Raw genomic sequence first — 13,242 nt, forward strand, 5'->3', positions numbered from 1 at the left:
TCACAGAATGTGTCTGGAGCAGTCTTTGGAGAGACCTGGTAGGTCAGGATATTTTACCTTGTCTCATATTTTGGACAAGAAATGAATTTTTACCATGTGACTGCCCCAAATTCTGCTTCATTCTTATTTTCCTATCTGCATGTTCTGAAACATTCAGCAAGGAATTTCCCTTCTTTTCCTAGGACTAGAGAAGCACCCTCAGATTTAGTTTGCTGCTCTTGCTTCAATCCCATTTAGGATGCTGTGCACCGGAGGAGGAGCTGTTCAGAAAAATGCATTGGTTATGCTGAATAAAAAAAACGGCAGCACTTCCCTCCCAGAATGCAAAGGTTTACCAAGGCTGGAATTCACATTCCCAGCTATTCAACATCAGAGCTTCGTCAAGGCAAAATCAGGGGTCTGAATCTTTTAAAAAGGCAAAAGCTGGAAAATAAAATCTAGTGCTGTGAAAAAAACCCTCTCTCCCCCTCTCTCTATACATATCTCTGTCTAAAATCACAGTTCTACGTGTACTTACTTTCTCCATCTCCTACTTCTAGCTTACGATCTTAAGGTATATGCGCCTGGGTATGATACCAAGGCAAAGGTATAATAAGGCTAGACAAATAATGGAACTGTCCAAAGAACTTGCTCTACAACCTTCAATTTACCATTTTATTAACTAATTATGCCAACATCATTGTAATCTACCATTCAGGTATACTAGTACTTGCAAGTAAGAAGGTCTTTTTTAAAAACAAGAGAGGATATTTAGCACTTGAGACTGAAATACAATGGTGCTTTTTAAACAGCCACACACACAGAGCAATGTGTAGAGTGCCATGCCATACTGTTTATATCAGGTCTATTTACTCAAAGAATAAGTGCTTGACCAGCAAGTAAAAACAGATTCTTTTCCCCTCCTGTCCCTGGTAAAGCGAGCACTTAAGATTTGCAAGTTTCTGTAAATTAGGACTGCAAAACTGACATGGAAAGTATGATACAAAGTATAGGGATTGCTGCATTAAGGTGCTGACTGCATATGAAATCCATGTGTTGATACACGTATATCTATATGTATATCTATATCTGAAACAAAATAAATCTACCCATGGTGTGTTTTTGAGGGCATCTCTTTTCAGTAACTATGCCTCTAACACCTCCTCCTCTTTACATATTATGTAGGTTCCAAAACAGGCTGCTTTAGTCACTGCTGTTACTTTCTATTTTCCAGAAGAATTTAAAAATATTCCATGTGTTTTCCCTACACGAGATGCCAGGAACATATAAAAATATTTTCACACATTTCAGGCTTGGTTATCTCCCTTCCAAAGTTCAAGGGAAACAGAGGAGCAACAGAGGAAGTCACTGAAAATATTCTAGTGAGATTAAACAAAGCACAGATGATAAGCCAGAGATTGGGTGAACCAAAGAAATCTGAGACGCTCTTCAAAAAAGGGGGGAAAAAAGAGAAAGTGGTCTATGTATGTGCTTTAAACAGAATTGTGTAAACTTACCAACTAGCTCCTGGGGATCTCTCTTCTCTAATTCTGCAAACTCCTGAGGGCACAAAAAAAAACAAAAGAAAAAAATTAGCAAAATAAGCTTTTGACTCGCACACCACAGTCATTTGTTTGCATGTCCACACACTGGAACAGTTAGACAATAAAAGGAAAACTGGAATGTAAAACATCCAATACATAGCAATGTTTGATTTTGAGAAAGCTGTCCAACACTTATCTATTCTCTTTCAAAAGCCAGAATTACAATTTTATTGAGGAATTAAGAGCATCATTTTTGGAAGCTCTGAAAATGCTTGCAGACTCCAGTGAGAACTGTGACACAACATCTCTTACAACCATGACCAAAGCCTAGACTCCATGGGATCCGGCCACAGATTCAAAACTGGTAACTGGCCACTGACAGTGTTTGCCACCCCATGCCTGAGTAGGATCCCCACCACTACAGCCAAGGATGCAGAGCACTTTAACAGCCAACTATGCAAGGCCACAGTGTATGCACCTCCCATATATCCTGAAGGCTGATTTCATTCAGTCTGTAACAGGATTGCAACGTCCTGAATGACAAAGCTCCATGACTGGAAACAAGATGCTGTGCAAACTGTTTGACAGATCCCAAAGCTGTCTAGATCGCAGAGATGAGTAGGGAAGAGTGGTACAGGGAATAAACTGGTGAAGAATAATCGCTCAACTATTAACTGTGTGACAAATCTGAGCAAAGTGCTTATTGCACATTTTAGCAGCAGAGTTTGCACTGCGATACAAGAGACCTACGTTCCAAAGCACCGCCAGTTTATTATCTTTATTCAGAGGAGATTAGCTGTATCACGTCCAAGTACCAACATGGAAAGCAAGAGCTACCACAAGAGCAACTGCTGCTGATTTATCAACATTACTAAACAGAAGATGGAGATAAGACCCTAAGCCAACGTGTCCTTGCTTACATCACACTTACTAGCATATGCTGCAGGTGCTTCAATTATGCAGGTGCAACAGCAGAATTTGGTCCTATATATTTCTAGAAAGGAAGGGGGCTTATGGGGGTTGAGTGTGTGGTGGGGGAAGATGGTCTCAGGATTACTGAGCATTCTAAAAAAACCACACACTCAGGAAAACCACCAGTTCTTACTCAGTTGACCCCAAATAAGATGTCTGAAGCAGCAACAGCAGCAAATGCCCCCCCCCCCGCAAGACTTTTGTGACTCACTCAACTTGGCATTCAAAATTCCTCAGCTCCTCTGAACACTGAGGCTATTCACTGAACCTGAACCGAACACAATGCTCCTTCTTTGCTGCTTGGCAACCCAGCTTTCCCCACCACACTCCGTTTCCAATCAGGTGGGCAAAGCATGGGCTTTTTCTATGGGGTGAAGGGGAAAAAGAGGGAGGCTACAAAGCTAGTTTGGGAATGTGCTGTGCCAAAGTCAGGCTGGCATCGTAAAAATCACAGATTCCCACAAGGCTCCCGTTTCTTTGGGATCAAATGCACATTCTTTTTGTAGTGCTCGCTGCAGTGTGGCAATTTTTACAGCCTTTGAGAACACCAGGGTCACAGAAACACAAGACTGAGGCTATGTTAAAAAAAATGGGGTACACGAAGAAACACATTTTGTTTTGCTAGCCAGCTGGCTAGGAACCAGCCAGCCTTTTGTGTGGAACAGAAGCGGACTGAACGGCTGTGTCCAACTGTTCCAGTTTTCCTATGCATAACTAATGTGCCCACACTCAAGCTTTTATATGTCAGTATAGACCTTCTCCCCGGACATTTAGAGCCTTTGGAAATAACAGCAGTGAAGCCAAGAGAATCAAAAGTAGATGCTTAAAGCAGGAGTGTGCATGATATTTCCAGTCGTATTGTGTTAAGTATCTGCCAAGTGGAGAGACTTTGGCTTCAGGTTAAAGCACTGAATGGGCCGCAAATGATGGAAGTTGTTTGCGCGCAATGGGCGATTCACTTCAGCTTCCACCTGTAAAGTGGAAGACTCCTTTTCGGTCTAGCGGGACTGCTGGGAGAGCAAATTCTAAATATGTAGTTTTACACAATCAGTGTGAACACTGTAGGCCAGCCTGTGAACACACGCGTAAGAAAAATTCATATAGTTACTGGTGTAGAAGAGAACTAGCAGGTCATGTCCATCCCCTCCAGTCTATGCCAAGCTCACTAGAGCAGTGGTTCTCATCTTTGTTAAAATAAGGGCATCTCTTGGAAAATGCCAGCTCTTAGCTTTCAATCATTGTTTGACTACTGAAAAATAATACACCAATTCTTTGTAGCAAACAACCAGGAAGCTCGCAAGAGAGCAGAATTTTTTTGACACTAGGGATTCCTATTTGAAATATCTGTATTTATCTTATGAATCATGTGCAAGTGTTTGAATACTTAATAGTGCTAATACTGTGTAGCACCCTAAAAGGGCCATTGCAGCATCTTGGTTAAGAATTGCTACCCTAGATCATCTTACAAGTTTCAAGAAAACCCATGTCCACTGTTTCTCCTGGAACATTATTCCATAACTGAAGAGTTCTAGCTACAGAAGTATTCTAGTATAATTTAAAATCTTAGCATCTTTTGGGAGAGAGGGATGAAAAAAGCTGTTTTTTCTCCATGTCTTATGGAGTTAAGACTCCGCAGGTCTCTTATTCAGGGGAAAAATCTAGGAGGAGGAGGGAGGACTTCTTTAGTGATTGCCTTCTGGTCTTCAGCCTTATCTAATCTCTTCTTGTTTCACTACACAGAATGAAGGAAAAAATAACGCCCTGGAATAAATTGCTTAGAAAGGAAATACTGAAGTGATGAAAGGAAAATGTCAGAAATTCAACAGCTTTTAGAAAAGTTCTGAACCAGGCAACTCTTATTTCAAGGCTCTTAAGCTAATACCTAGACTAAGAGGAGCATTCAGCATCTGACTCAGGGCATTCACTATGTATTTCTGAAGTCTATACATTTTCATAACTCCATCTGCAGGTCTCTTACAAGTCATCTGGTGCTATCTTTGCCATGTACGGGATTACTCAAGTTTTAGAAATGTCTAATAGGTCACAAATAAAAGTAGCTTTAAGGTAGGGTTAGAGTATGTTGTATGGACTTACAAAAACCACAAAGAAAGCAGGGTGGAAAAAAAATCAATTTAAAAAAAAAAATGGGTTTTTTAATTTAATCGTACGTTTTTAAAGATGCTTTTAAAAAAACCAAACCTATACATAGATAGTTTTAATTTTAGATGTTACAGCTAAAATATATCATCATGGAATAGGGGTTATAACTTCTAACTATATACTATTTGAGACAGTATATTCATGTTACATTTTTAGAAAAGTTTTATAAACAGATCACAACAGGCCATGGACTATATTAGGGGCTCAATCTTATGGGGTTCCCAGAGGCTCCTCTATAGATTAAGTAAAGATTAAAGAAAGCCACTCTACCCAATGGGACCCCGTGCTCAGTCCAGAAGATCCCATGAAGCATCTCTGTGATGCTTTCAGTTCTCAAACCATGGGTTTGTGTCTCCAGAGAACATCCTTGTTAACAGCAGTATATGGAGTGAGAGATAAGAGACGTGGTTACCTAACCAGTGATTAAATTGAGGCTTCCTGACCAGTGATTTAAATCAATTTTATTTAAATCAAATCCACCCTGAAAGAAAGGGTCCCCTCTTTTGTGGGAGAAGTTTCTTTATTTTTGTTTGCACTTCACCTCTGTGCGCAATGAAGACAGTCTGTGCTCCACCGAGCAGGACGTAAAGTGGAATAAAAACCTTTCTAAATACCAAAAGGAAAGCCTGCCACTGCATCTTTACCATCAGCATGATCAACACGGAACCATCCAAAAACAGAACCATCAGCATCCAAGGACCCTTTCACAAAAAGTGATATTCCTGATCAAATGTACTACGTGGACGGAGCTAAAAAACCACTACAATCCAAAATGAGCTCTAAGAATGATAAAGAACGGTAAAATCAGTGGGTGAACACTTCCGGAGAACCACCTCTCTGGCTCTGATCTTACAGTCCTCTTCCTCAAAGGAAAAGTACGCAATACCCTCAGAAGACAGAGCTGGGACCAAAAACACATAAAACTTTACTGGACACTGAAAACCATGGACTTAACACAGACAATGGAGGAGTCACGGCTCATTATTACTTGTCTGCTCTCTGCTACTCTCCCCAAATTCTACTGGTGGGAATTAGCCCTCTTACCTCCTACATGGTCTTATCCTTTTACCTAATTTTGTTTATCTGCAGCAATTTTTTTACCTTGTCTGTAACTACTGACAGCTTGACTGTTCACTTCCCTTTTAAGGAATCAATTAACATAAGAATAACCAAGATTGTTCTGACTGATTAGACTGATTTAGCCCTAAATACTTTTTCCCCTGCCAGGAGGAAAGATGTTTTGTATACAAAAAAGTTTGTCTACTATCTCTACCAAATACAACAGTGGTCCAATAAAAGGCCTTGGACTAATTGTGCTTCTGTCCCATTTATATTAAACTGACCACATCGTATAGCTCATCTACACTGACTTAACAGGGGAATCTACGCATCTCCTCTAGATTCTTTGGATCTGCAGTTGCTCTACCACCTAGCTCTGCTCTCCACATCCTCAGGGCACAGCTAAGACACCCTTAACCTCAGATACACACTGTGAAGTGAAGTGAAGGTGCTGTGTGAAGGAACTGTAGCCACACTCTCTGCTCAGAGGATATAAATTTTGCTGACTGCCAAATGATATGTGCCCACCACTCCTTGATCAACAAGCTGGAGGCCTCAAACAGGTTTTCATTAGGTCATAGCCTCCTGTTTCAAGACCCCCAAATACTCTGCACTGAAGCAAGGGACTGACTCTTAGTCCTTCTATGACACTTTTTTAAAAGCCCTGCTCATTCAGTAATCTTCAACACCTTGCAGGCCGGCAAAAAGCATCCTTATGCTTGAGCGATGAAGAAGCAGAATGCCAGTATTTTTCCTAGCACAGAGTCTGAAACAGCTAATGCAGTGTGTGCTAACCCCTTGCATGGACGCACTTATTCTGCTTTGCTTCGGAAGTCCATTAATTTAACACACAAAAGGATAAATCCACTTTTGAAGCAGGCTAACCCAAACTGCACAACAGCAGAATACAGCATCTACATGGGGACTCAGCGTGGAGCCACTAGTCCACTGCAAACTCAGAGCCAACCTGTTTCACAATAACTTTTTCAAAAGAGGCACAGACCTGCAGGCAACTCTCCCTAATGCAACCAGGGCTTCCTCTGAGCAGGCAGCCCGCTGGCTTCAATGTACAAATGAGAGAAAAACTATTCTAAGTGCATGGTTTGCTCTGGATCAGATTCCCAAACGGACACTGAGGCGCACAACTATTGTGCATTGGGATTACCACCTTTCTGGGTGGTAAAGGAGAACAGGAAACCCAGGTCTTGGCACTGACAAGAGACAGAAGAATTTTTCCTGAGCATTCGACACTGGAATACTCCCAACTCAATGAAAGTGAAGGGGAGTTTTTTAAACCCTTGGCATAGGAATCTTGTTTTTCTATATAACTAAGGCACCAAAAACATCCACGGCATTGTAAATGAGGTATGAACAGAGCACAAATCAGTCAAGACGAGTGGCACTGTGCACCAACTGGGTTCAGAGTCATGGCACATTAGCAATTATACAGCTGGATGATATTTAGGGCAGGATGCAATTTTCACTTGGGCCCATTTCTTTCAGCTGCAAGCGAAACAGCTCTGTGGAACAGCACTTAATAATAAGGATCTAAGAGGAAATACTCCCCTCAAAGTCAACAAGGGCAAATGGCAACCAGGATGTCTCAGAACAGCATTGTTTTCACAACCCTGAGCTCTGGACTGCTGCATGGGAGGGCTCTGCCTCCACCTCCGTGGTCAACACGACACATTGATTTTCTAGACAATCTGCCAGCCACACCACTGCGATCTATCTAGGGGACAAACAGCTGCTTGTTTAGCTGGCAGCTTTCTATATCATCAGGAGGGGAAATCCAGAAGTGCTACAGAAAAATAGCCGCTCCTTGCACCTCCCTCTTCATGTTCAAGGCCCAAAAGAAAAATTTGCGTCTCATGGAAGTTGCAAACTGACTTGAAGATGGTCAGGCTGAGGTGTTAAAGGTTGTTTTACCACCCTATAAATGTGGATATCAATTAGAACATATTCAGTAAGGCTCTCTACTATAAGAGGTTGGTTTTCTCATTTAAGAGACTGGTGCCATTCTTTCCTGTTCAATCATCTGGGGCCTGGTACAGAGAATCCTATAAGTTGCCAGTAGGAAGAGCCCAGGAGGAAAAAACCTGCAGACTTTAACAGACACTTACAGGAGTTCCTGAAGCAGAGGGACGATGTGGCTTCTGAAAAGCACAGCCCACCATGGGCAAGTATGTGGGGAAAAGAAAAATATGTAACTTCTAAGTTTTATGGCAAAGAATGAAACTGGGGCCTCAAGTATTTGAAGTGGCATCATCACTGCAAGCACTCTGATGCAACTAGCTGCTTGTCTCTGCAGGAAGGCTGTTGATCTGGGTCTCCAGCTCAGAAAGGACAGTTTTGTTCATATGTGAAGTTTAGCTGGCAGCTTTCAATGTCATCAGGAGAGGAAATCCAGAAAAGCTACAGAAAGACAGGTGGGATGCGTGTATGCGGGGGGGAATTAGGCAAAGTATTAAAACAGTGTTTCAAATGTAGCCCACTAAGCTACATTTTCCAGAAACCTTCTAAGCCAGTGGATCTCAACCTTTTTTGTACCAGGACTCATTTGTAAGCATCAATGGCCAGTCCTGAACCAGTGCCCCTCACTCTCAACCCACTGCCTCTTTCCCCCAGGCCCTAGCCCCAGAGTGTATGAGGCCGGGGGGGGGCGGGGAGCCAAGCCGCTCCAAACTCTGCCTGCCTGTAAGGGGAAAGCCATGGTTTCCCAGGTTTTCCTCCTTCAAAGGAGAATCCATTTTTAAAGATTGTTTGTGACCTTTTCATATATTCTTGTGACCCACTTTTGGGTTATGACCCACAGGTTGAGAAACACTGATCTAAGCCACTCGCTTGCTTAAAGCCTACTTCTGCCCATCTCCCACCTGCAGCCCCAACCTGCTCCCAACTGCACTCCGAAGTCTTCTTAGGGAGGAACTGACTCGTTTCAGCTAAGTCTACGTTGAATATGGCTGCCTGTCCCTTGGACAGCCAGCATACCTGTTACTTTTACTAAAGACAAGGGTAGTCTACAAAAGGAGCTGTGCCAGTAAGATTGGCCTGTCTCTTCCCCTGCCGTTAGAAGAGGAGGGGGGAATGCTTCCTCTCTCCTCTCACCTCCCAGTGGTAGGGTTGGAGCTCCACTTCATTGTCTCCCCTTCACAGCTGTTGCAAGCAGCGCTTTACCAAAACACAGGTTCAGCACTCCTGTTTTGTCACCTTCATTACAGACCAGAAGCTACAAGTCTTACAAACGTCAACCAGATCCTGATCAAGAGTAATGTGTGGCAAGATGACAAGGTGTTGACTAGACAAGAGAACAAAACGAGCAGACGTTAAGACTAGAAGGGAACCTTTATGACCATCTAGACTGATCACCTATACAAAAGGCACAGAATTTCTGGTCTTTCAGAGACATTCAACAAATCTTAAACAGGGAGGAGAAGATCTTTTAAGTTGAATATTACTACCTTCCATTTGCCTGTTCACAGATGGCAAGTACCTATTTTTCAAGCCTTGGGCAATAAAGGCACTCCTAACAGTCAGCCAGACTGCTTAATGCTATAGATCTGAATCATCAATCTGGGTTTATACCCACTGACAAAAACAGGCACCCTATCTGCTTGCTACAGCTAAGCCTTCCAACAGGGAGGCCCTGAATTCTAGTTAAATTCCCTGCCCAGCTGTTGGGAGACAGGGACTGTTTTAGGCACAGATTTACTCCAACACACCGCAGGGTGCTGTCCCCCACTATGGAAGGTTAAACGCACAGTGGAATGCTGTTTGCAATCAGGTCCAATGGCACAAGAAACAAAAAAAAGCAGTCTCTTCTGTGTGAAGCAGAGATTAAACCAAAAAGGAAGGAAGTGAAAACAATATGAAATTGTGCAGCTGAAAAGTTTAAGCTTGGGAAGATTTGCCTAGAGAGAAATAAATTTCATCTGATGCAAAGAATGAACTTATTTACAGCAACGCTTACTAAGTCCTTCCTGAAACGTGATCCATAAATCCAGTGTGCAGCTTGCCCCTCCATTGTGGAACACAGCAGCTATTCTTGGCATTAGCTGTTGCCAAGGGTGCAAATCCTACTGCCAGCTTCTCAAGTCAGGGTGGCAGAAGCTACTAGTGGAGCATTTGTAACTTGCAGGAGAAGAAGCAGCAATAGGGGATAAGGAAGAAGAAAAAAAACAATCTTACGGAGAAAGGAACACATCCTCACTAGAGGGATGTGGCTGCTCGAGAGCCAATCCAAGTTTCAGGTTGGGACCTGAGAAATCAGTGTTAAATGTCACGTTCCCCACCTTGAGTTCTCTGCTTTCCCAGACTTCTTCAGCCAAGGCAACATAACACAAACTATTTTGCTCCCCCATCACTGCCAATTAGCATTCATTTAAAAAAAAAAATCTAAGTGGCTTGGAGGTAGTTTTGCATACAACTGGCACAAGTAAATGATCCTACACCCAATAACCTCATGCTCCCTCCCCATTTCTTGTAACTCATTACAACTACTAGTTCAGTCTTGTCTTTTAGATGGTTCTTATTCCTGAGCCTACTGTCTTCCACTATGCCTGGATAACACCCAGCACAGTGTGTCCTACTCCTGAATATAACCTTCACGTGCTTCCACAGTAATTTTAACATATGCTCTGGCGATGTTCCTTTCCATGAAAACAGACTGATGCGACTCTAACAAGGAGCTTGGTAGAGACTGATTTACTATCAGGAAATCTTTGTACATAGACATGTTGGTAAAGAGATGAAAGGAAATATATCAATACACCCATTGCCCCAGAAAAATGAAGTGTCCCATAGAAGAAGGATCATTAATGCATGTTCTAGGTTGTTGACAGTGTTCTTTGGCTAACAGTTAAAGCAATTAAAGCAAGTGCTTAATCCAAGGACCTGCCTACTAACTATTGCAGATTTTACTCAACAGAAAAAGTAGCAACACAGCACACCTCCCTGTAAGCAAGTCAGCATCAGGCATGAGAGAAAGCAGGACTGTTCATTTGCTGATCTGCATCATTCCCAATTCAGCAACTTAAAGGCAAATTCTTAGATTCCTTCTGCCTAGTAGAGATTGTGATGTCAGACCAAGAGGGGAAAAAACACCCAGGTACAGGTTCAAACTGCAAGTTACACGAAGCAACAGGAATTTCCCTCTCACCCACCAAATCAGCCTGATGTTTATCATCTTCTTTCAAAGTGGCACATAACCTGCATGCAGTCCAAGTGTGTGTGGGGGTGCAGGGAACTGGACGATAGTGCTTTATTTCCCTTCCCATTGAAACAAAACAAAAAAAAAAAAAGAATCCCGGGAGAAAGCGCAAAACAAACCCATTGCTTATGGCCATTTCCTGTTTGCCAGCTCCATCACATGGCTCCAGGCAAACTGCCCAACACGGGACGAGAAACCAAACCCATCAGAAAAATGAGCGGAAGAGGCTGGGGCCACACTGTAGATGCAGGGAAGGGCCAGAGACTCAGAGGCGTGCCTCCTACAGGGAGGATTTGTATTTTCCCAACTGCAGTATGAGACTTATCTACAGGCTGCACAGATTTAGACACCTTTGAGTTGTTATCCCAGTGGCAGACAAAGAGGAAGGCAAATGAGGCAGGAAAGGGATCCAGGCTCCTCAGATTCTTATCCAAACAAAGAGCAAACTTAGCTGACACCGCCTTTTCCAGTCTAAGCTGTATTAAGTCTACACAAATCCACTGCAAGTTCACTTCTATTTCATGGCAAAACACCAAAACTGAAGATCTGGCAAAATGTTACAGTGGAAAAAAATGCTTTTGAAAGGAACTCTCTCAGTAGGGGAGCCTTTAAATAGCATATCTGAAATTTGATTCCCTTCACCTCACATAGGTTCAACTGTATACAAAGGCGTTTGGCTAGAGTGGTAGTTCACAGCTGGGAAGAGTGTGACAGGACTTGTAGTCCACATTGTAGAGCTTGGCTAACTTGAGTGAATCACTGGAATACCAGGCCTCAGTTTGCCCATCTGTTAAATGGGATGGGTAGTCTCATCACAGACGTTCTGCAAGCTGGGCGTCTGTAAAGCAGCTGGACAGCTTCAGCCATAGGAGTATAAAGTAAGTTGGGCTCCACAGGCACTCCTCCTGAAGACGATGACATAAGTTGGTTTGATGGAGGCAATACAAACCACCCAAATCAGCACTCACTGGATAACCAGTCCAATAACGACCCATTAAAGTGAACTACCTCTCAACTGGCTGCCAGCATTTTGTACCCACCCCATCTCACTTCTGTCCATCAGTGACATGGACTGGATGTATTAATTTCGGATTAAACTGCTTCCCCTGCTCTAAGAAAACCAGCGAGGTAGCCAAATTACAGCTTCTTGCAGCATCCAGGAGAGGTCTGTAAGCTCTTCAAAGTTTGCTCTCATGGTGGGAAGCTCACAGATGCATTTACTGCTTCCAGGAAATTTTTGCACAGTTTGGCGAAGTCCTAACTATCAGGATCACATGGCAGTCACTGAGCTGTCAAACTGTGTTGAGGATTTTTCTTAATGATCATTCCCTGCAGAATCAATCTAAAGGCAAAGCTGGGTTATGAGAAAATTTTAAATCTCAACAGCAGCAAAGGAAAGGCTCTGGAGTGCTGACAAAAGAAAGTCTTCTTGCAGCAACATTCTTTGCCAAGTACGTAACACAAAATCCAAAGTGTAGACCAGGAGACCAAGTGCCTGGAGCAAGAGTTCACATGCAGACAGAGGTGGCCGAAGGATTGCTGAAGACTAGAATGCAAACACTCAACCTGAGAGCAAGGCCATGTTCTCAAATAGAGAGAGAGACAGACTGATGTTGTAGTTGCACACACACCAGTGTGCATTGAGTTATATATAGTTTGTCAAGGAAAAGTCCTTCAAAAGCACATTACCTTAAAAGTTGCATGACTAGTGTTTTGTACCAGCACACACAGAGAGACAAACAGGTTTTAGTCCCCAAAAAAGCACACTGGAAATTTGCACACAAAGCAGTGTCTAGAAGGATTCGGCATCGAGTTAGCCTCCAGTACCCACCAGAAGCTGCTAAAAGGAAGCTCACAGTGGATTGCAAAATAAATCTTTCTTAACTACTGTAATACATTTCCTAGTGGACAGGTGTTTGTTACACAAAACAAAGCTACCAATATATCTGGCACTACTCACACCCCACTCAGAGCAACCAAGGATTGAATGAACTATAGAAATCAAGCAACCTTTTTATAACTAAAAAGGTGGCCACTCAAAATAGGAGTCAGCACTGTGGAAGCAGGTTTGTATTAAGGCTGGATGTGCTGCATTTGCTCGGCACAAATATTTCAGGCACTAAGATACTTTCTTTGACACGCACAGAACGCAAACTAAAAACAGCAGTGAGGGGCCAAGCCATAATCAAACAGATTGCAGCAGAACAAAGTGGATGAACCTGCACCATCATGTGGTAAAAATAATGAATTTTAATGGCTTAGTTAAAAAGGTTTAATGTATGTAATTATTTGGAAACAGGTTATTAAGACTGTACTGGA

General features: G+C 42.6%; 1 protein-coding gene across 5 annotated transcripts in view; it reads right to left on the minus strand.

Moving 5' to 3' along the window:
* SAP30BP (SAP30 binding protein) overlaps positions 1 to 13,242 on the minus strand; it is an 81,731-nt gene that overhangs the window by 37,027 nt on the left and 31,462 nt on the right. For all 5 annotated transcript variants that reach the window (XM_019503484.1, XM_019503476.1, XM_019503470.1 and 2 more), the window contains one exon: positions 1,497 to 1,539. In XM_019503484.1, coding sequence (XP_019359029.1) covers positions 1,497 to 1,539 — 43 coding nt within the window. The remainder of the gene's footprint in view (positions 1 to 1,496; positions 1,540 to 13,242) is intronic.

The sequence above is a fragment of the Gavialis gangeticus genome, unplaced genomic scaffold, assembly GCF_001723915.1.
Source record: "Gavialis gangeticus isolate Ggan-Ray unplaced genomic scaffold, GavGan_comp1, whole genome shotgun sequence".
Lineage (NCBI taxonomy): Eukaryota > Metazoa > Chordata > Crocodylia > Gavialidae > Gavialis > Gavialis gangeticus.